The sequence below is a fragment of the Melitaea cinxia genome, chromosome 22 (assembly GCF_905220565.1).
Source record: "Melitaea cinxia chromosome 22, ilMelCinx1.1, whole genome shotgun sequence".
NCBI classification, from domain to species: Eukaryota; Metazoa; Arthropoda; class Insecta; order Lepidoptera; family Nymphalidae; genus Melitaea; species Melitaea cinxia.
The window spans coordinates 6172853-6199163 of record NC_059415.1 but is presented as its reverse complement, the minus strand read 5'-3'; the positions used below and the strand labels follow the sequence as shown (position 1 = coordinate 6199163).

Here is a 26311-nt window from a genome sequence, read left to right as displayed (position 1 = left end):
TGGATTGTATCTATTGCGCTAGCGATTGCGGGTTCGATCCCCGCACATGACAAACCATATATTGGCCATACAGGTGTTTGCCGTGGTCTGGGTGTTTGTGCAGTCCTTGTGGGTCTCCCAACCGTGCCTCGGAGAGCACGTTAAGCCGTCAGTCCTGGTTGTTATCATGTACACCTGATAGCAATCGTTAGTCATAAGGGGGATTATATCCGCCAACCCGCACCGAGCAGCGTGGTGGATTAAGCTCTGATCCTTCTCCTACATAGGGAAAGAGGTCTATGCCCAGTAGTGGGATATTATAGGCTTAAGCGAAGCGTCGTGGTTTTTAAACTTAGTTTTTAGACCTTCACTTATATTAGTATTAAGTAACAATATTAAGTTGAATCAGAAATTAAAACGAAAAAGCTTGGTTGATAAATATATCGTGAGATCTAGATGAAATTTTGTTTTAAAACTTTAAAGAATTTAAAATAGTCAGTAACGGGAGAATTATAAAAAAATATCCTTTTTTAATTAAGGGTTTTCTATCCGTCTGGGTTATCAAACCAATCCTATCTTAAGTTATCTTATGTAACAAATTACCGTACATATTAAATTGCAGGTCGTAAAATTAAAGGTATTGAAAATTAAATTAAAAAATGTTTAAAAGCAAGTTTTCTTAGTTCATATAATTCGACAAATAATTAAAAATAAAAGACAGTAAAAACTTAAAATTCTTGAGAGTTTGAAATGTTAATGATGCACCTTAAATTAAAAAGTGTAAAAAATTTACGGCGACATTAACTCGTTGTAAAAAAACGGAAGTAACATAAAGTCGAATTTACTTTTCTTACTTCAAAAGAAAAAAAAAAACAACGTCGTTAGTAGAAAACGTTTATGAATGTAAACGTGTTTATATACTAACTAGCTTTACACCGCGGTTTCACACGCGATAATTTGAGGAAAAAAGCCTATCTCGGTATCCTTTCTCGGCAGATGGTATTATCACATATTTTTCTTTTACTTGACCATTATTTTGCTACGATGCTATTTTAAAACTACGATATCCTATAATATTATGTCATATATTTGTATTTATGTGTGTACGTATGTATGTGTGTATGTATGTATGTATGTAAATAGTGTGTGTGTATATGTATATGTATGATATCTACATGTATCTATGTAAGTGTATGTATTTATACCTGTAAGTATGTAATATATTACAGTTCTTTAGCTATTACGTTATTATTTCTTACACTGTGTTCCCCGCTATATGACACTCTCTCTCATGACCATTGGTTGACTGGAAGAGATCTCTTCTAGAGATAAGTCCACCTTTGCCATCAACTGTATGTATGATTTTTCTGTACATTATTTTTAGTGCAATAAAGTATATAATAAAAATATCTCCTAAGATATTAATTGAAATCGAATGATGTTAGTGGCAATTTTGTTATAAATTAAATACGTGTGACGAAAAACGTATTTATTTGATTAAGGATTAATATTATGATTATAAAACACCTTTGCAAATAATGCATTATTTTAGAACAAATTTGGTTTGGATAAAAAAAGTTATAGTGAGCCAACTTTGAAAGATAGACATATGCTGTCGCGACCTTTTTTTTAGAACTTTTAAAGGGAAACAATTATGTCATACATGATTTTTGCGAAACTTTAACTATAATATAGGAAAAAACCCTGATTTTGAAACATTCTTTATTGGTGTTCAGCTCCTATTGGTCTTAGCGTGACGATATACATATATGGCCTATAGGATTCCTCAATAAATGGGCTATCTAACACGTAAATATTTTTTCAAATCAGAGCAGTAGTTCCTGAGATTAGCTCGTTCAAGCCAACAAACAAACTCTTCAGCTTTATATTAGTATAAATTCACTTATATAATTATATTCTTAATAACTTTCGGAATATTAGAATAAATTATACTAGTCCGTTGGCGCAAATTGTATTGCTTCTGTCTTCTGCTCCGGTGTTTGTGGGTTCGGTTCCAACCTCAAGCCTAAGTATAACATATATTTATTTATGTACATTATATGACACAGGTACTAAGTTGCCTAACTTAGGAAAAGACGACCGTTTGTATGTGTCAATTATATTTGTTTTGGCAGGAATTGATCCCACAACTCTTGAGTAGAATGCAGGTTCACTGTCAAATACGCCAACGGGCTCGTTAAGCATAAACTTTAGTAGGTATTATTAATATTAGTATTCTTATATTAAAGCAGTATTATTTAGCTGTGGTCTTCTGTAAGGTCGACGTACTTTCCCAGTCGGGTTGTTCCATATTTGAGCAGGCAATTTCCTACTGTGCCCTACCCCAGTAGTATATGTTTTTCTTTTATTTGTAGCTCACATCTTCGATAACCTTCGACTCTTGCCTTATCGAAAAATATGGAAGATTACCGTTTCATTAACAATTTCCCAAAGGTGTAACTCGTAACGAAAATAGTTCGTGCCTATAATTGCTACGCAATGGATAATATATGACAAAGTGGCGTGAAACCTTACCAGCAAGTTGCAGATTCAAATTTGGTATTGCTGAGTTCATCAAAATCAACTTAAAAAATCTTCATATTTTGAAGAAGTTCTATGGCATTATCCGTCAACTCATAATAGATTGGAAGGTGGATTAGAATCTAGTTCTTTTCTTTCATAAACGAAAAGGTTTTTATTTATAAATGTGATATTAACAGGCTGTTATAGAACAAGCTAAAATATTCAATTTAGACTTTTAAAGTCAACTAAAATGACAAAGAATGCTTGGTGCGTCTCTCTGTATCACACAGAAAACGTTCAAGATTATTACATTGACTCAGTATGAAACACATTTTCTACGCTCGTATTTTCTGAATTTCATCAGTCTCGGTTATGAAAATAAAACCTAAACTAACCGCGTTGAAGTAATATCCGGCTTTTATAAATGTAACGACAGTCTAAGGTTTATTGTTGAAATTATTAAGTTTTATATTTCAGTTTAACTTTTTACTATGGTAAGATTTGTATTGTTATGGTAATATATGCGATTTTGATTGAATGTGATGATTTTATTTATTTACTTGTCATATTCCTGTATTACCAATACCTGTGGCTGTTTTAAATTTCATTCTCATTTCAAAATAACCATATAGACTTAGTATATAAAAGTATCCAGTTTACATCGACTTTTTAAATACAAAATTCAGAAAATATGGAATTTAGAACACACAATATTTCAAATAATAAAAAGAGCCATTCACAAATTAACAACTAACATAATTATTATAATAATATTAAATTATTATAGTTTTTATTAATATAGATTATGTAATTTGACTATGTATTGTCAATTTCAGTAATAATTTTGTTTTGTGTTGTTAAATGGAATTGAATGTGATGTCAATTTTTCTATTTTTATCTGCATAGGTATGACATGTGTTTAATACGACAACGACACTAACGCATTAGGATAATATCCTGTAATGTTAGATGTAAGATGATGGAATAAATAAATTATTTCAACTGAACCGTATATCAATTGACAATGTTCTAAATTGCACATCGAGAAATAAGATTATAGTTAGTTATTCAATATTCCGAGTATATGAAATAACCTAATCATATTCCGCGCATAAATCACTTACAATCAGAATTCTGTTCGAATCAAGAAAAAGAGGGTATTGGAAGCGCAAACATCGTTTGTTTATCGACTGTTCAAGTATTCCGACGGATTGCGAATCACGATCGAATCACTGATTTTTCTAAAAAATTAAAAAGTTTCCATTGTTAGCCTTGTTTGGTTTTGATCGTTATTGTTCTGATTTTAAATAGATGGAAATGATTCATGAATGAATGAAATGGTGGAAGGATTGATGAAAAAGAAATGTTATTATAAAATTATTTCTAAATTAACTGAATAGTTCGAGTTTTTTAACATAACTTAGATTTTTTAATATAAGTCTTCGATTGTTCGGTTCTAGTTATGAAATAATAAAGCGATGGAACAACTTCTTACTAACATACATAAATAATTGACTTTGGTTCTTTTTGACCGACTTCAAAAAAGGAGGAAGTTACTCAATTCGACCGTATATATATATATTTTTTTATGTATGTTCAGGGATAACTCCGTCGTTTATGAACCGATTCAGATAATTCTTTTTTTGTTAGCTAGGAGATATCCCTAGTTTGGTACCATGATAAGGAAACCAGGATCTGATAATGGAAACTCTCAAAAATCCGCATACATTTTTACTGTGTGTACCGATTTTGATAATTTTTAATTTAATCGAAAGCCGATGTTTATCATGTGACCACATTTAAATTTCATCGAGATCTGATTACAACTTTGGAGTAATCTTTGATAATGTGTATTTACTGACTATTTTTTCGTCTACCTACGTTGTATTACTTGTCGATATAATTGAAGTCGGTTTTTCTTCGTTTGCCTGCAAACACATTATTAAAAATAAAATCAGTTCATGTAAAATAATCGACTAGCAGTTGAGGCAGTTAGGGGTGATAATTTTAGACTTTCGGTATCAGGGTCTCATCGTTCTTACCTGAAGATGTGTGAAATTTTCAGACTGATATATTAAAAGTGTGTTTATATGCTATATATTTATGTATTATATATTTATATACATAAATATATCCGCCGGCTGTTATCTAAAACACAAGAAACACCGTGTTTATGTTAAAAAATGTTTCAACAGCAGTCGTTATAATTAGCAATTATTATTTATTTCCATAGAGCAATTAATTTACGTTTAACACGTATGATTTTGTGTACATAAAATATTTTATTTTATATCTGAATATTCAATTAATAACATCATTTTCATATCAGCAAACAGCTCATTTCTTCTCGTAATACCGACGCTGATATCATTATAATTTATGGCGTAATTTGATGTTAAAATCCGTAACACATCATTGAGCTTAATTAAACCAGTAATAATGAACCTCGAATAAGCTATTCGTACTTCATTATAGAATGTTGACACGATTTTTATCATATTTAATTATAGATACTAATATCACTAGTAATTAATTGCTATTAAAGTGTAATAAAATTTGTCAAATTATTGTAATAATTACCATGTTGTAACAACTGTATTATACTATCATTTGTAAAATTATTGTAATGACATTTTCATATCGTCTTCAACATTCATATATTAGCTGTAAATAAAACTAGGTTTAGTTGATAGAACAGAATAATTGTACGAACTAAATTACTTAGAGAAGTGGTCAATTTACATAGAAAATCATATTTTCTTCACTATTGAAGAAAAACCTCCTGAGGATGTGTACAACGAGAGTCTAAGACTTATGCGAATGTTTGCCGACCCGCAGAGGAACAGTGTGCCAATTAAACTTCCATTCGTTACAGTACAGCACAATTTCATACTTACTCTGGAGGCTTCTAATTAGGATTAAATCTTTATTGTTTGTGTCATTGAGAGATGTTTAGGCACTTGTATTTTATAGTAGGTATTAGAAAAACTGAAAAGAAAAGTAGTTGCTACTCATTAATTTTTCTATGAATTTATTAATTTTCTTTTTTGGTATATGCATTTAAGAGTTTTCATTTCCTAAAAGTGATTACAAAAAAATTATACTGTTCACACAAAACTCATCGAATGTTATGCAAATAAATTAAACATAAATACAAACTAATCAGAAATATAGATAAAGAAGGGTATGGAGTTGGTAAATCAATCTGTTTTGCTATAAGTGAAATGTTCGGAATATCTCAGAGGTTCATATACACGCCTGCATATTCCGCTGTAGCAACTATGTGCATCTTAGTGAATTTATCAAAACAAATTGTGCAAGACGATAAGCTTAATACGGTTGTGCTATGTATTACATTTACAATTCAATAACGTAATTTAATGCATAATATATTTATTTTGTCACTTGTAAATAACTGTCAAAACAAAATTACTAAATTTATATTTTCACTCGTACGTCTTGTTACAAATTAAAAAAGAACGAGTCATTTATGATTTATTGTATGCTTTATTATTGTGAAATAAGGTATGCATAAAGAAAAACGCAAACATGTACAAAATTCTAAAAGAGCGATCTCTTCCAGACAAGCTCAAAGATGAAAAGGACATGGCAAAAAATAAGATAGTATGGAAGTTTACATACATAAAAATACACATATTCATACATATATATTATACACACATATATTATACACACATACATATTCATATACACTTATACTTATAAAACACATTCATATCATAACAGCAGCCTTACGCAGTCCACTATTGGACATAGGCCTCCACAAGTTTACGCCAAAAATGGCGTGAACTTATGTGTTTTGCCCATAGTCACCACGCTGGGCAGGTGGGTTGGTGACTGAGAGTTTCTTTAAGCAATTTTTAAAAGTGTTAACTGATTGTGCATATGCCCTATATTTACGGGTAAATTAATTTTTAACACAAACTAAATTGATGACTATGTATTTAGAATCTGTGCAAATCACATTAGCCATCTTTTCAATAGATTGCACGGCTTTTGTTTACATTAAAAATTGTTTTTATACTATTGGCTCACATTATAAATTGGAAATAAATATCATCTTCTAATACATAAAATTCTCGTGCCACGGTGTTTTTTGCAAAACTCTTCCGAAATGGCTGGACCGATTTTTATGAAAGTTTGTGGGCATATCGGGTAGGACTCAGAATCGGCAAATATCTATTTTTAATACCCCTAAGTTACAAGGGGAGGGGAGATTAAGAGGGTTAATAAAATATATGTCAAAACAACATTTGTTGGGTCAGCTAGTTTGATTAATAAAAATTCACGCTCTCCTCATAATAGTATATGCCATCAATTCTTGTTAATGACTTTTTTACCGAGTCCCTCATTATAATGAAGGGTAATTAACTCAAACTACCAGTTTCCGGTAGGTTGACAAAAGAATACAAAATCTTTTTATAAAATAAGCTATTAACAAAAACACCTAAAATTGTTTGTTAGCTAAACCCTAAATTTCAAGTACGAAATGACTGTTTTATTTTACAGTATTCTTTTCCATTTATTTGTCATATTTCATACAAAATTAATAGAGTATTTAAAAATATGCATATATGTATATGTATTAGTATAAATATCCTATGTTTTATTATTTTCCTATGTTTATTTTTTCTATGTTTCTTCATCAATTATTTTTGTACACTCGTGCTGCTGTTTGATTGTATGGACTTTGTCTGAAATAAAATTATTATTATTATTATATTAAACAGATAGACTTAATAAAAGTGTAAGTAATTATTAATAAAATTTTATTTCATTGCACTACATAAAGACGTAAAAATATAAAAAACTTATTCTATATTATTGTTAATAATCAAACTCTGCATATATAATAATTGATATACTAAAAAATAATAGTTAATATCTAAAGAAAATATAAAATCTACAACTAAATATTGTTTAAAATATGTAACTATAATACTGTTATTGCATTAGTCTACATCTTACAAATACAAATGAGTTGTCAACTACGTCATAATAGTTACAACTTTAATAAAAAACTGCAAAACATTTAAAAAACTTAGCTAATAATTTCTTTAATTTTTAAATTCGAATGAGAAATTGACGCTTCCGGCTTCCTGTTAAAAGATCGGTTTCACGATATTTTTTTTAAATTAAACGACAAACTTATCGTATCGGTAAACTTTTACGATTTTATTCGCAAGTAGCCTTTTATCACGACATTATTGTATTAATTTAAAAGTTGACCGAGCTAGTAACAAGAGGCCATTAGGCAAAACTTGAGTTAATGCTAGTGTTTTAACATCTCGATAGATCAGGGAGGCTCTTCTCTTTGCAATAGGCGTAAGAGGCAGGCCAGGCCTTAAATCCAACTCTGTCGTAGATGCGCTTAGCACAGCGTACGTCATCAGCGAGGTCTTCGTTCAGGAGGTCTGAAAAATGTATAAAAATAACTATTAGAGATAAACCATTGCATATATTTTTGTCAGTCTTTTGATTTCATTAACAAATTAATATAGACCTAATAACTCGTAATAAAATTTATGTTGACGAAAACAGTTTTTTTATTACATGAAAGAATTTAAGTATTCAATCGTTACCAAAGTGTTAGTTACATAAAGTCTCTATTATTTAATAATAATTTATATTAATATTTTTTTTAAAATATATTGTACAGTACAGTGCTTAAAAATCGCGTTGAAAGATTATACCAACTAAAAGACATTTTGAAGCTAAAAGTTAACGGCGAAATCTTCAATTAGCGCGTAGCAGTGTAAAATATAATTAGTTGAGAGTATTAATTAGACTAGCGCACCTTCGCACTTCATACTGCAGTGACCTCCTTTCCTGCCTTTCTTACACCACTCCTTGTTGTTGATCTGTTCAAATAAGAGAAGATTTTAAGCATAACATTTTTGACGTTTTTTTGTAATAACACATTTATTGTGATGTTAACTTAATGGACACTTACAAATAAAGTAAAGTTAGGAGTTCGGTTGTGTTCCAGCGATATAACACGGGAAACACAAATTAACTAGCTAGGTTTTATATTGACTATGATGGGTGGAGAATTTTGAAATAGTACGAACGTTCGAGAACTATCCATCTCTTGTTCGGTCGCGCTCATTGCGACTGTGTCTAAAAAATTTTTTATACCACTAGAGTAGCTAACAAGTGTACGGTACTTCTGATGGTACGTGGGTATAGACGTCAGCAACATCAGAAGCATTGCAAGTACGTTGCCGACCTTAACTGCGACCTCTGCAGGTGCTTTAAATAACTTATACATCACAGAGACACAAGATTAATTGAAAGTATTATTATTTGATTATGAACTTCCGTAAGGTTATGGTACTTCTGCCGCCTTGTTGTTCCAAATTCTGAGCTAGATATTTCTTATTGTGACGTACCTCAAATGATTAGATTTGTACTCTTATATAATTTTTGAACACTACGGTCTTGTGTTTGTTTTGCTTTATGTAGTTTGAATGTTGTTAAGTCAATAAATCTGCTTGATAAATATTTTAACTACATCTTTCATAGTATTCGTAAATAAACATTAATAAAACATTTATAAATCGCTTTTACACAGACAAGTAAAGACACTTGATAATCACTTTATTGCCCCTTCACATTCTCATAAGTAATCAAATGACCGTTATATTTGCTTATGTGAGTTTTACTGAATTCCATCATTTAATAGTATTGAATATTTCATATTACATTAAAATAATAGCTAAAGATATATAAATATTATTCAGTGCGGGGTTACATAAATGATAAAGATGGGTGGATTTAGTGACGCTGAATTTCGTGCAAGATATCAATATATTTTTTAAATACAGTTTTTTCTTTAAAGAGTTACTGTGGAATTTCTTGCCGATTCTTGCAGGATCTACATCACGACTCGATGGTAGCTTAATTTTTAACTATAGTTAAAATTTAAAATTTTAAAATTTTAAAATAACGGTTCGAAGGTGCTTTTAGTCTATATGAATAATGTAATTTTTGTTTTTTTTTTTTTTTTATAATTGTCTTAGGAACAGATCACCGTGTATGTTAAGTATATATGCTTTTATTTTAATGCGAAACGTAGATGTGATTGATAAGTGGTTATAAAATAATATTTTTCCTTTTGATAATGCCTATTTGCTGAAGTGTGTTTAATACTCTGGATCTGACAGGTTATTACTTTTTACATGGAATGATTTCCTTCTAAATTCAGGGAATATCTTTAATAGAGCAGTATGGCATACATAGGATATCAGAACAGTTTAGCTAAAAATAATTTGATATTTGCGGTAACATTTATTTTTTTCTTTAATGCTAGCAATTTTGTATAATTATATTTATATGCGATTTCGGTGCGACAAAGCCGCCTACCCAGCGTGTTGACTATGGGTAAAACACACGAGTTCACGCCATTTTTGGCGTGAAATTGTGGAGGCCTATGTCCAGCAGTGGACTGTGATACGCTGAAATGATGATGATGATGATGATGATGATATATATATATATATATATATATACATTTCGTGTCACGATGTATGTTCCAGATAAACTTCGAAACTACGGAACCAATTTTCATCAAATTTCGTAAGCATCTGTAATTTGGTCCAGCTTGGGAGATAGGGCTTAGATTAGAGTTTTTACCTCAATTGGACCCGTTAGGTTTCGTTGCTATCGTAATTTAAGCTATCAAAGTTAGTAGCTGTTTCCCGGGCAGGACAACGTCTGCCGGGTTCGCTAGTTCATAACATATAATTCATCATTACAGCCTAAACTGTCCCACTGCTGGACATAGGCCTCCACAAGATCACGCCAAAAATAAGAAAATTTTGTTCCTTTCCTTGCTTGTTATTGTTGTAATATGTACTGGCTATCAAGCCTAATGTGTTCTGTATTCTTTTTATATTTTGAATTATGTTTTGTTATTATATGTCACTTCATTAAAATTATTGAGAAGTCAAACAATAGTTTTATTCTAAAATATTAAGATATTTACTACAGTTATTCGTGTACATCTAAACAAATAAATAAAATTGGAATGTGTGTTTGAAATATTAAAATAACTGTTTTTTACAAAATAACATTTTTTTTACAATTTTTGTCAGTCTGTCTGTTTGTTTAACCTCATCTCTGAAACGGCTAGACCGATTTTGACAGAACGTTCACTATTTTAGATTTTTTTATTTTATTTTATAACTCAGGTTACTGAACAAAAACTTTTTTTAAATCAAATTCGACGTGGACGAAGTTGCGGGCACAGCTAGTGATATTATAAAAGTAACTACAACTCAAAGAAAACAATAGCATAAAATCAATGAGATATTTTAAAAGATTATAAAAGTAACAAATTGTTATTTGTTGACATAATTGTTGACACAACCCATTATGTTCGAGAAGAAATGTTATAAATCTTGACAATAGATTATTAGAAAAAGTTGACAAATTGTTGGATCATTATTCACTAGTGTCGTACTGATACGAAGAAATATTATAACAGATAGAATAATATAATAGAATAGAAAAAAAGATAGAGATTACAATAATAATAATAATAAAAAACTATTGACTTTTATTTTTACTATCGTATTATTTTAAATCTGAAATATTCTTGAAGGTAGAGGACTTTTTAAATAAACTGTCAAGTAAGAGCCTTAAATAAAAAAGGGAAGACAGTAAAAAACCGGCATTACGAAAACGACAGACCAGACTTAAGTCGCTGTAGAGATAAAGATTTTTCACAGTGCTCGTTTCTTATGTCGTCTATCCTTTCTATTACATCTTTATTACATTAATTATTGTCAGATCCTGTTTAACTTATTCGAATTGCGTTATTAACGTATGGAAGATTATACTATATGTATGTACACTATATGTGTATTAAATATAAACAATTTATTACGCGATTAAATAAGCTTTAAATACCCCTTAAGATTAAATATAGTAATTTCGTTTAGCTACCAAATTTAATAACGGAGCTCAAATAATTTTGATATAGTATTTTTGAGATTAGAACACACGTTATAACAACGTAATAATTGTTATTAAAACACGTACGCACGGAATAATATTCGTAATATCGAGGAAATTAATTCTCGGCGAAAACCTGATCTGTAAATTAAAAAATCAATTATAGTCGATGATTTAGTCTTATCATTGAACATTTCTTTTCATCTAAACACTCTGATTTAGCTTTCAACGTTACTTAAAAAAATAAACCTACATTTTTTTCTTTATTAAATAGCTTTGTCGTTACGGCGACAATTGAACAACATGATAATATCTTAAGACAGTATAGATAAAACTTCACCAATCAATTTATAGAATTTCATTGCCGAAATAGATTCTGGTGTGGCCTGTTCTCCAACAATAGTTTTTTAGTAAAACATATATTACATTATACGAGAAAAATCACAGAAAATAATACGCAATTTGGTATTTGTTCACAATAGTTCTGTTCCACATTTCCAATGCGGTCTGTTATTACCGAGAAACAAATGAACAACGAATTCTCTTCTAAGATATGAAATAAATTGTATTGTTATAAAATCCAGAAGCGGACTCGACTTGCTGCGATCAAGTGACGTTTATTCGAAGCAAGAACCTTGTTCCCGTCCTCGCATTGTAACTGTCTGTTTCTTACTATCGGAACTGTCATTTCAGAAGATGATTGTGATTGAATTTGAGAAAAACATTTGACGGCTATTCGATTTTGCTGAATCGTACGTCTGTTACAAATACTAAGCGATAGATACGCGATAATCATTTACTACTGAATTTTTGCTTTTTTATTGTTATTTATATTTTATAAATACATTATTGTATCCAATGTAAACATTTCTTTAATTTGACTTGACATCCAATTTCATACATATTTATTTTATTTATACAACGTCATGTAGGCTCGAGAGGAAATAGACACATTATACTTAATTGTATTTTATGCCATACTAGATATGAATGTCATTGACGACTTTTACTTATTTTACATTTCACGTAAAAACTGTTTGTTGCTCATTAAATCTCGCGACCACGATATTAATCGTTTTACCGCAGAAGCTTGCATTATTTCATGTTTGTGACAATGTGGGAGGAAAGAGGTGTAAGTGAAAATTTTGTTACGTAAAAATAATAATAAAAATATTTTATTTGTTATTATTATTTTTACGTATTATTGTGTTTAGCAACAGCAGTAAGCACAACACTACTTGGGGTTGTAGTATAATTCATTTAAAGTTATAATGTTTTTCTTTTTTATGTAGATATAGTGAGCTCTTAGAGCATTTAATTGAATATTTTGATAAAACTTAACTTTAACGTGACTTTATACAATAACGGTTAAATTAATTCTATTTCACAAATATTTTTTTATTAAAAACTAAAACTATTAACTACATAAGCTATAGAGAAACCAATAAAACTATCATAAACAAAAATATTTCGATACATAAAAAGTAACTATTATATTTTATTTCCGTCGAAAAAACGTATTCGGTACGCATTTCTCCATTAGGGGCGTTATAAAAATGCAAATTTCGGGACACACCGCACTGCATTTTATATGCAGTCAGCAAACATGATTTTAATTAATTCGCTTATTTATTTGGCCATCGATGGAGCTGCGGCCGGAATTATCCATTACTACATGTTAGTACTCCTTGATTGACTACCTACACGGTCGTGATAAAAAGCTCCTCATTATTATTTCGTTTTCAATGGTTGATTTTGAATGAGATTTTACATAAAATTGAGGAAACACATTGTTACTTGTTATTAACGTAATACGGAGAGGTACATGTACATGTATTAAAGAATATAGCCATCCCCCATCTCCCCGTCCGTGGGTGTCGTAAGAAGCGCTTAAGGGCACAGTTCCACTACCACCTTGGAACTTATAAAGCCGACCGATGCCGGGATAATCTTCCAACGTTTTCGGTGCGACAAAGCCAGCCCTGCGGTCACCAACCCGTCTGCCCAGTGTGGTGACTATAGGCAACACACATGAGTTCACGTTATTTTTGGCGCGAACTAGTGGAGGCCTATGTCCAGCAGTAGACTGCAATAGGCTAAAATGATGATGATGAGTATGATGATGACATGTATAGACAGATATTGACATTAAGGTACATTAGGAAATATCCTCAACACAGCTGAATAATAATGCTCTAAAACAGTGTTGTTTTCTTGTGGTGAGTAAGGAGGTCAGAGTGTTATTTTTTATTTAACTAGGTCGGCAAACAAGCGTTCGGCTTACCTGACGGTAAGCGATTACCGTAGTTTATAGACACTTGCAACACCAGAAGCATAGCAAGCGCGTTACCGACCCAATCACCAATACCCCCAAGAGCTCTGGTCACCTTACTCACCTACAGGAACACAATAGTGCTTGAAAACAGTTTTATTTAGCTATGGTCTTTTTTAAGGTCGAGGCACTATCCCCAGTTGGGCTGCACCATATTTTGAGCAGGAAATTCCTGCTGTGCTCTACCCCAGTTAAAAGTGTATTGAGGGTCACGGGTCGCGTCAGCCACACGTTTGCGATATTTCTCCTGGTGTTGCTGCTGTTATCATAAGAACCTAATAACGATTTTTGATATGAAAATCTGTTTCAGTTTATATTTTAAACACCACATACACAAAAAAGTGTGTGTCTGTACTTGTGTACGCAAGTAAGAAGTTATACATCATTGACTAGCTAACTTCGTGTTGCTAACTTCTTCGTTGACTAGATAACTTCAGGGTGTCGATTTTTTGTGACGGTCGCATCGTAATCGCACGCATCGTAAAAATTTACTCTCATCATTAGTCCCTACACGCCAAAAGAAGTATAACTTCAAAAATACTTATATAAAAAAAAAAAAACATTCATACAAGTATCCACAATAAAATAAAACGCGATGCATATGCATCTAAATATTGACAACGATATTGCAGCTTTAGTACATCGAATAACATAATCCTAGTTTCCATTTCGACTGTCAACATTAAACCGGGGACTTGGATTAGCAATCTCGGAAAGTATTAGAAAGACTTTATTTACCGATCGTCGACCGCCCAGACTGATTTCAATCGTTTCGATTTGCACAGAACGTATTCAGTATGATATTGAACTTTACTGCACTGGGTATTACAGTGTTATTACTGTGATAGTATTATTATATAATTTTACATCACAGGTCATATATAATATAAATATGAAAACATAATCAGGATATTCTTGATTCATGGAGACTTCAAAAGCATTTTAAATCGTCAATTTACGGAGTAGTTAATTATTTTTCAAGTTAATTAGAGAGAGGTCGTAAGAAACGTTTAGGGCTCGTGTTATAGAAAAACTATGGGGAGTGAAATCGTGTGACACAGTAACGCTAACTTTCGTATTACTGGGCAACGCAACATCTCTTGTGAGAAAGAGATAATATATCCTTCTTATTTGTTACCAGTAAACTCCAATGTGGCGTTCAGAGTTGATTCACACAGTTTAGTTCATTATAGTTAATGTAAATACTACTAATGTAAAATACTACTGCTTATTCTGATGAATTCTGCTGAAAAAAAAATCGGCTATTAATCGTTTTAATAGTTTAAATATATTACAAATCCATTAAAAATTCAGTCATGTGTTGCACATGAATGACAGCGTTACTAATCTCACATAATAAAAACCTATGTGCCATAACATATTTTTCAGATAAATATAAAAATTTAATATCTTATAAAATAGAGATTTATATAACACATACGTATATTCTTTGCAGACACCGCAATTGAGATTTCCTTGGTGATTGAAAACGTAAGTACGTGTCTGTTCCCTATATCGATGCGGGTTTATCTGGCGATAGGGGTGGGAATTCCTATCGATAAAATATATCGATTAAGATGAGATGTCAGATTGATATTATAAGTATTTATAATAAGCGATGTTATCTTATATATAAAATTCTCGTGTCACAATGTTAGTTACCTTACTCTACTGAAACGGCTGGATTAATTTTTATGATATTTTGTGTGCATATCGGGTAGGTCTGAGAATCGGCCAACACTTATTTTTAATACCCCTAAGTTAAAAGAGGATTAAGGGGGTTAATTACATATATGGCAAAACCATGTTTGCGGGGTCAGCTAGTCTACATATAGGTTTAAAGTACTATGAGCTAAGTATATTTATTAAAAATTGGGTCAACAATATTTTAGCTATGCTTATGAACAAACGACTTGCTTAAGATTTACGTATTAAATAAAATTTGTATTGATAGTAGAACTTTGTCTTTATTAAGACTGTTAATAAATTCTATTAAAATAATTTTATTTCATAGAATATGCTATTTAATAATTTGAGTTATATTACGCGTAATTATTTATTATAATTCTATTTAAAAAAAATGTAGTTTTTATCGTCATTTCGATAAATTAATTTCACATGACTATTTAAACTTTTAGTGACTAACACTGGCGAATGGCGTAGAATTGATCGGTGTGAATCTCGTTACGACTTCACTCGGTCACAATACATCCGCTTAATTCACGTGATTTCTGTGTGTTCATCGCTTATCTTTATTACTTAACAAATATTTTATTTCAACCAGATTTATTTATTAATAAGAGGAAATAAAATAAAAGTTGAATTATTTTAATGGAAATAGTCGTATAATATTATCCTTACTAATATTATAAATGCGAAAGTAACTCTGCCTGTCTGTCTGTCTGTCGCGCTTTTACGCCAAAACTACTAAACCGATTTGAATAAAATTTTGCACACAGATCTGAGAAAGGACATAGGCTACTTTTTAATACGAAAAAGGGGTGTAAGGGATTGAAAGGTGGGGATGAAATGTTGTATGGAAGTATCATCATTTTTAGAGCTAGAAGCTTCAAACTTATTTTTTAAGCTGTTGATTCGATATAAATAAATATGACATTCAAGGTTTGTAAAAGTTTTACCCTCAAGGGTATAAAATAACAATAGGGAACAGAGGATAAATGTTTGTATGGAAATATGTGAATGTTTTATAAGTTTGCGACCAGAGACAAAATATTACAGTTATTCTGATATCCAAAATAAACCAAAAGATATATCCAAAAAATGATATATCCAAATAATCCTATCCAAATTGACTATTTCACGTAGACAAAGTCGCAGGCACAGCTAGATTTATTATAATTTCAATTTTGGCAACACATTAGAGCAGTGGTCATAACTTAATGCCTTTGCTGTTAAGGTGTCGGTCCTATGACAGGTATTTGTGTCGGCCATACAACTATTTGTGGTGGTCTGGGCGTTTGTGCTTTTGTAAATTTCTGATTTTTCCGGACTTCCGACACGAGATTCTTAGTATAGTGAGGGCTATATAGCGTGGAGTATTATAATATTGTAGATGATTATTATCCTGACAAAAAGGCTAATTGTTGAGATTTATCTATCTTTGTAAGTGTGTAAAGAGACTACACCGTGTCGAAACTAAAACTTTGTTTGACAAAAATTGTCTAAGCTTAGTATAAATGTATTTTGTAACTATTGTAGTTGTAAATGTTATAGCAATATATATATATATATATATATATATATATATATATATATATATATAAGTGTTATATAAAATGTGTGAGACTGTTACTTGCGGACAAGCTTCTTTTGCAAGTAAATGTAATGTAATGCATGTTCTTCTGAATGGTACAAATAGATTAAACAAAAAAAAAAAAGAATAAGTTAAGTAAAAATTAAACTAAGCAAAATTCGTAACGCCATCTTTTTTTTTATTCCTGACAATAACTAACACAACAAAAAATATATCGAACTAGCTGCAGTTATATGAACACGTACATAAATTTCGAAAATTCATTTTTATTCGAGTAAATTATACAATATTTTTAATATAACTAAATCATTTTATATACTACTATCCAAAGATCTTAACAATGTAACCCTTTAATGTAATGTCCTAAGTTCAATGCACTGGCCCACTTCCATCTAAATTAACACCGGCAGATCTCGGCATAATGCATTTCATCCGTTTGCGTACCGTCAGCAGTATCTATGAATCAATTAAATTTGTAAAGAAAGGAAGAGTGAAAGCACTATAAGCGAGTTGATTTTTATTTTTATCAACTAGCTGACTCGGCAAACGTTGTCTTGCCGCTAAACGCTATTTAAAAATAGGGGTTGGTGGTAGAAGGGTGAAAATTTAGGGTAGTATGTATTTTTCAACGCCAAATCATAATAAAATAAAAAATAAATAATTTATTTAAAAATTTAATAAACTACTTGACCCGGCGAACTTCGTATCGCCTAACACAAACTTTATCGTATGGTATTGAAGTTCAAATTGACTTTTAAGTATTATCACAAATCTTTTGTATGGGAGTATAGAAAAGTGTTGTTTTTAGACTTTTTCAGGAAATTAAAAAAAAATTTTTTTAGAATTTTTCTCTCCGTAAGAACCATCCTCGTACTTCAAGGAATATTTTAAAAAAAGAATTAGCGAAATCAGTCCAACCGTTCTCGAGTTTTGCGCTTAGCAACACATTCAGCGACTCATTTTTATATTATAGATATATAAAAAATAAATTAAATAAAAATATGTGTGGACGATCCTTAACATTTAGGGGGATGAAAAATAGATGTTGTTCGATTTTCAGATCTACGCAATATGCACACAAAATTTCATGAGAATCGGTTGAGCCGTTTCGGAGGAGTTTAACTACAAACACCGCGACACGAGAATTTTATATATTAGATGTATCTACATCCAAATTGGTATAATTTCTTTATGTTAATTACTGTTAGGACAAAATTTACATAAGAGAAAATTGAAAAATGTCCACAAATTCACGAAAAAAATTTTGTGCGTGTCTACTGCGAAATGCGACCGGAGTTTACTCTCTAAGATGGCTTACCGTACTATTTAAAAATAAGTTTATCTCTTTCTCGCAAAAGACGATGTGCAGTAAAACATAACTGTCAGCATCACAACGTCGTATAAGTCGTACGTCTATACCTTTATTATTATTATTGATATAATAAAGATAATAATAAAGACGTTTATTCACCAAGAATACAAAAAAAAAAGATTTCTTAAACCTAATTTACAGAGGTTATAACTGAGGTAGAGTACAGCAGGAATTTCCTACTCAAAATATGGAGCGGCCCGACTGGGGCAGTACCTCGACCTTACAGAAGATCACAGCTAAATAATGCTGTTTTCAAGCAGTCCAAATTATATTATTGTATGTATTGTGTTCTTGTTGGTGAGTAAGAGCTCCTTGGGGGGATTGGGGATTGGGTCGGCAACGCGCTTGCGATGGTTCTAGTGTTGCAGGCATCTATAGGCTGCGGTAATCTCTTACCATCAGGTGAGCCGTATGCTTGTTTGCCGTCCTAGTGATATTAAAAAATAACAGAGATTTTAGAAAAAATGCTGGTGAAAAGGTCGTAGATTCATCTTAAAGCTGCTTTTCAGCACCTTTTCAAATGCTGCCAGCACAGGACGTTAGGTTTACATTTAAAAACTATATATAGTAACATATATAGCATTATTAACATTTATAGCACAAAGTATATCTAATGCTATAAAACGAGCAATTAGCTAATGAAAAAATGGCTACAATATCGTTAGAACACGAAGGTAAATTTCGCAATTGTCAATAACGTTGTAATAGCTCAGGTGGGAAATCGGCCGGTTGTTATCGATCGAGAAGACCACGGTTCAAATCCTCATGTCTCGTGATCGATTATTTTTTTTCATTTTTTTTCTAATTGCACTCATGATTTTTTATTTAAATAACCAGTTCATATTTTTTATTATTGTGTTGGTAAAATCGGAAAATATTATTCATATTTTATCAATATGTAATTCGTATTTAAATATGATTTCCAAAAGACACGATTTACTAAGAATATCAATCATATTTTATCAATATGTAATTCGTATTTAGATATGATTTCCAAAAAACACGATCTACCAAAAATACCGAGAAGCTCGGTCACCCAGGTACTAGTATTAAATAAAAACCAGGATTAATAAATGAAGTATGTTTGCTATATATCGTTTTTTTAAGGAGCCTATTGCCTTATATTATGTTTCATATGGAGCAAACTTCAAAAAAAAAAATGCTAGTACGAAGTTTTCCGTTTCAGTTAGTAGGATATAAATATAGTTTAATATCGTTTATGTCCAAAGCCTCAGTAGTCACGGTATATAAATTTTAACGTCCGATCATTTTTGCTGTCGTCACAGACTAATACGAGCTGGCTGCTCTGATTGTTATATCTATTTTATTAGTCAACTGCGGTCCCAGCGGGACAGGTTCAACTAGGAATTGTCGACAATTCTGTTTAGAGTTAATAGATGAACATTATTTTGTTATTTGATAAGGATGACTCAATGTGGAAACAGGTAAAATTTGTTACGTATTTTTTTGGGTGGTAAATTATTTGCTTCCTTGTTTTTTTCAAGGAACAGTATTAGGTATTTTTTTAAAGGAATACATGGTTATTTTTTTGTTAAATTTGTTTACGATATCCTGTTTTTCTTTTGTTTTTAGTTTTTTTTTTCAAACTTTGTATCATTCAGAAGTCGCTTTTATATTTATTACATAATGTTATATTATTATCTAATTTTTTGGCATAAGATATGATAATTTGAGAATATTAATTGTAACATCTTTACAATGATAAGATTATACTTTATTACACAACGTTAATTCAAATTTAACATCAGTTCTAAAACACAATATGTGTAGGCCATATTTTTCAGAGACATATATTAGATTGTTGGAGTGAAAAAAAAATATGTAAGTAGGTATAAAAAATTATAATTAAAAAAAGTATAAGCGATAAAGGAACAAAAGACAGACTTAATGCCTAGTGGTACCCAGTCAACATTTAATAGTAGGAATTGAATAATTTAAAAAACGTAAAGGATAATAACTATTAATACGTAATGAAAAATAATAAAAAATATATAAAAAAATAATAATCTCGCAGGTCACAGATTTATGCACCGTTAGACGTAAATAAAGCTTACTTGGGTTAGCGCACTGAAATATATTTGTGATTAAATTTTGAATGGGCAGTGATCAATCAATACTTGTAATCTGGCGAGTGACCGCCATTTGTTAGGCGACATCACATTCCAGAGTGATTAGTGCAAAATTATGGGTATATTTCACAAAAAGCCTTAAACGGTGCTTCGTTTACATTGGTTTTAGAAGCAAGTCAACCCATTTTTTTTTATAAAATTTATATGCAACATTACTTAAAATAAATCCTTGTTATTTAAATAAATGCACTTAAGTATTAAATTAGTTTTTATTAAGGCAGTTACAATCATTAAATTTGTTTTATGATTTAAGTATTATAATATGATTAATAGCTGACCCCTGAAACGTTGTTTTGCCATATATGTTATCAGCCCCCATAATCCCTCCCCCTTAAAACTTAGGAGTATGAAAAATTAATGTTAGCCGAATCTCAGACCTACCCGATATGCAAACAAAATTTCATAGAAAACCGGTTCGGCCGTTTCGGAGGAGTATGGTAACTAACATTGTGACACGAGAATTTTATATATAAGATTTAGATGTTCACATTTAACAATAAGTATAGTGATATTGTTCGTCAATAATTTTAATTATTATCTTATGATACTCCTTAAATTAACTTTATATCTATTTATCATTTATTTATAAAAAGATACACGCGTTTACAACATTTCAAATAAAAGTAATCAACAAAAATAAAACTATACAAGATACGCTACAAGAAAAAAAAATTAACAAACATTTAAAAACTTTAACACTAATAATTGGTGGAGCAAGGCTAAGCAAGTAGTATTTTACATTTTTTTTCTGAAAAGTCCTTCGGAGTCACTAAAGATGTCGATGTCATGATTGTTTAAAGCATTATATTCGCATACATGATGGGAAAAAAAATCCGGATTGGTTATAGGGAATGCTGAAAATATTAGTGAAATATTGTCTAGGAATATGGATATTGAAGTAGAAACGTAAACGTAGTTCGAAATACATTTAGATGTGGAAATTCGTGTATTTAATTTAAGCATCGTCGTTCTCGGATACGGTAAATAAACTAACCAAGACCCTTGCATTCAACATTCGCTTTGGATGTTCCATAGAGCAAGTAATAGTTTTAGTAAATAAGATTGTCATAGCGAGAGAGAGTTAATGTTTAAGATCGACTTGTATCTAACATTTACTAAAATAAACTAAATCATTTACAAATGAATAAATTCAAACCGAAATTCTTTATATATTTGTTTATAATTAAATCTTTCTTTTATATACATATTAGTTATTATACAAGCCCATTGTTTATTTACCATTTGATATGGTATTAATCTTTTTCTTAGACTAGTAAACCTTATTGGTGCCTATTTAGACAGTCGATCTGAAAGGAGTAAACTGCAGTCGTGCGTCGGAGCTGACACTACACACTTTTTTTTGTTAGAATATAGCCCAAGGTCATACAGTGAACATAGCATTGTTCTGAAGCAGTTATTTTTAAAATTGATAAGTACTATAGTTTTTGGGCTTATCTATTTCAAACATTTTATAATATAAATTTTATCTCATTATAATAATATTAGTATAGATTTATAATATTTATGGAATTATTTAGTTTAAGTATTTTATTTTTACTTAACTACAATTATTTTAAATTCTGTTACAGTTAAAGCGTCTTTACCTCGTTTTAATAACTAGTTCAGATAATATCCTCGTTTTCATTTATTGATTAATTTCACGAAGAGCTTCAGTGTAAGTTCTGGAAGTTATTTAGTTCTGATTTGTTCAATAAGTGAATGGGGATGGTGAATTTGTGTTTGATTATTTTGTTTTTTATCACTTTAAAGTATATGTTTGTTAGTTAAATAGTGACTTATGTGCTTTTAAACTATTTTAGATCAATGAACACTATTATAGAAACAAAAAATGTTACAAATTTCATAGCATATTTGTCAGAGGTCTCAGTTATATACAACACGGACACACGTCCAGACTATGAAAACATCTTTAAGTCACTCTGTTACTGCGTAGTTCATAATAAGAAAGATTAATACTTTTAAAACTACAATAGTGACGATTAAGTGTACGGTTCACCTGTTCGTAAGCACTTGCCATAACCTATAGATATATTCAACAATAGGAGCATTGCAAGTGTGTTGTCGACCCTTGCCCAAACATCCAGTGGCTCTGGTTACCTTACTCACCACAAGAACTACGTGAAACTGTGAACTTTATTTTACGTTAAAATAAAAATTTACATGTGAACAAAAAATATGAACCTAATATATTATATATATATATATATATATATATATATATATATATATATATAATATAATAACTAGTATATATTATTCAAAGGAGTCCCTTTAGTCAAGGTTCCGAAGATACTGGCACCTCCTTTGAATAGCTAGACTAATTCTTTGTCCGAGGTAGCTGCTAGCTCTTCGGTCTCCTGTGATGTCAAAATACGAGAGTAATAAGTAATAATATAATAATATATATATATATATATATATATATATGTATATATATATATACATATATATATATATGTAATAATAATAATATATGTAAGTATAAGTAAATTTACTATATTATTTATATAAGTAGTTATTATAATATATGTATCTATTAGGTATTGGGCGGGCGGAGTGACATTCAGTGAAATAATAATAATAATAATATTAATAATAATAATAATCATCACCGTCCCCCATGACGAGAACCTCGTGAAAGCCGAGACTGAAAAAAAACGTAAATATCTGGATCTGGCGCACGAGATTGTCGACATGTGGGGTGTGGGGTCTGCTGAAATAATCCCTATCGTAATATCTGCCAACGGTTTGATCCCGGTTAGCCTCGTTCACCATCTGAGGCAACTGGGGATCCGGGACGGTTCGCTCGCAGCCAGGATGCAGAAGGCGGTGTTACTTGACTCGGCTAGGATTGTCCGCCGGTTTCTTAGCCTACAGCCCTAACCCCCGGCCGTCTGATCTCCCTGCCGGGGCGTATTCCTCCACCCGCTTATATTTATATATGTAAGTATAAGTAAATTTACTATATTATTTATATAAGTAGTTATTATAATATATGTATCTATTATGTATTGGGCGGGCGGAGTGACATTCAGTGAAATAATAATAATAATATATAATAACATCATATAATAATATCATATATTTAGAGAATAATCTATACGGTTGAGGTACTTCCGGAGTAAGGCTGCTTCAAACTTTAAGATAATTCCTGCTGTACAACTACCTCAATACAGTTAATCTACTCAAACTATATTCGATATTATTGTCAATTTTACTTTTCATGTCACTAATTACACACAAACGAGGCACAACGAGCAATATGTTAATGACGTTTTAATATATTCATATTACTGCCTGTACCAGCAACGTTAGTTGGTTGTTATAGTGTTATATCAAAATCAATCTTTAGTGATTCTGATGATACCTATTAGATCATTTAGTAACATTTTGTTTTCTATTTAATATTCAATTAAATTATATTTTTATGTTCTGGTATTAGATGTCCTAAGTTATCAAATATGACGTATTTAATACTATAAAAACTAATGAGATTTATTAGCGGCTATATTTTATTGAAATCTAAATTCGTTACAAATCGGATTTGAAAACGAATCTAGGTAGATCTACAGATGTAGAACTTTGAAATAATTTTGGATCAATTATTTCATGGATTAATTATTTGAAATATATCTTGTTGTGACTCTGAATTAAATTTGTTAATTATGTTGTGTTAATCAAATAATATTTACTGCAAATGCAAGTAAAAGGAAAGATACACGAAATGCAAACAAATATTTTTTTGCCACTCGTACAAATATTATATTTCCTTAAAATGATTATTATAATTTTTCCACAAAAACTGCACATCTAGTAATATTTAAATTTTACCAGTATTATTTAATATATGTTGAAAATTACAGAACTTTGAAAAGATAGAGAGATATTAAAACACTCATTATACACAAACATCGTTCATCGTATTATGTTATAAAATGAGTATTGCTTTCGGCAGATGTTACATTTTAAATACCTTTTCAGTGTACAGCTAAATTTAAATTATTTTCCAACAAATTTGTTCAATTTAATGTTCAATTTTCCAAATAGAAATAAGAGATAATAATATTTATGCAATAAATAACACTGTTTATATGTATGTGTGATTTAAGTAAATGAGAAAAGTAACGATAAAATATTGAACTATTTGCTATGATTATGTTTAAAAATTCTTATCTGTTTGTTTTAAAATTATTTATGAGACTCAGGTACATTATTAATGACCTAATGTTAGGTTTTAATAATAAGTATATATATTTGTTATAATATGTTGTCTGAAAACGTTTCAGCGCGACGGTCACAGTACTGACTTATGGCTGTTGCGCTGGCCCTGCACCTGCATTCGTATATTTGTATTGGCCATACAGATGTTTGACGTGGTCTAAGCGTTTTGTGCTTGTGTGTTGTATTTCCGGACTCACGACACAAGAGTAAAATTTAGTCTACTCTTGTGCCGTCGGGGGTCATTGAGTGTAAGATGTTTATTCATAAAAATTTACACTAGACAAGTTTTTTAACGTATAAAAAAGAAAATAACTTGTATAAACCTGTACTATACTACTCGTAAAGGAAACAAAATTGGAACTATGCAATATTTTTTCAATACCAAAAATAATTGACTTAGTTCACATCGGATAAAAAATTCAACTATTTTCTGTCAGTTTCACAACATTTTTTAGGTCGAATAACTTTTCTATTATCGTGTACCTTTCGAATGTTTTTGTTGGGTTTGAAAATAATCAATCGAATACGGATTAACGTTACTGAGAAGTGAACCGTTATTTACAATTTTGTTTTAGTAATATTAATTTCATACAACCAAATTATTATTTAAATAAACTTTTTTTTTGTTTTAATAAACAAATTTGTAAAATTTTATAATTGTTTTAATACGGTATCAATTTGAGTTATATTGAATTGAACTGAAATAGCACGTGTAAATACTTGACTGTATTTTTACAAATATAAATGGCTATCTCGACAGGTAATTAAAACTGAGACGGCCGGTATTTTAGTGATTACACGAACCACTCACCAAAAGGGTTAAACAGATATATCGTTTTATGAAAAACTTACAGGTGAAAATTAATTATCTGTACAGAATTTTCAATTTGAATTAAAAATAAAATAAACAATTTGGTCTATTTCATGACAAAATGTGTCAAATTGTAAATAAGTGTACAGTAAAGTTACAAAGAATTATGAAATTACAGTGCGCGTTAGGCACGAGCCCGTTAAATGTGAAAACTTAATTAATGCACGCCAGTTTATCTCGTAAATCACTCTTAATTAGGATATTTCACGTAGCTACATTTAAATGTATATATTATTAAAATGGCAGTTGCTATAATTATGATATGATCCTATTAGCCATACAATTATTGTGAATTCGAAATCTTGTGACGACAAATATGTGAATATGTGTATGTTATGATTTTATTCGAAAACCTATTGAATTGTTTGCAATAAATCTCGATTGTTTAGGGAAAAGTTTCAAATAATCTGTCTGTCTATATAAATTGAATTGAATCCTTGAAATGTTTGTATGCGTATAGCTTCCAAACGACTTAAGAATGCATTTTCATATAAGGCCCCTGGTATGAAAAAAATATAAGGAGTAAAATCTACTGAACTATGGCCTCGAATGATATCGAAATTCCGATTGACGACGACGCTGAGCGCCA

At 30.6% G+C, this 26311-nt stretch overlaps 1 protein-coding gene across 1 annotated transcript in view; it reads right to left on the bottom strand.

Moving 5' to 3' along the window:
- Positions 1-7803: 7803 nt before the first annotated feature.
- LOC123664416 (lysozyme) overlaps positions 7804-26311 on the bottom strand; it is a 37310-nt gene continuing 18802 nt past the window's right edge. Inside the window, exons 3-4 of the mRNA XM_045598960.1 lie at positions 8321-8384; positions 7804-7937 (exon numbers count right to left, since the gene is read on the bottom strand). Of these exons, the coding sequence (XP_045454916.1) occupies positions 7804-7937; positions 8321-8384 (198 nt within the window). The remainder of the gene's footprint in view (positions 7938-8320; positions 8385-26311) is intronic.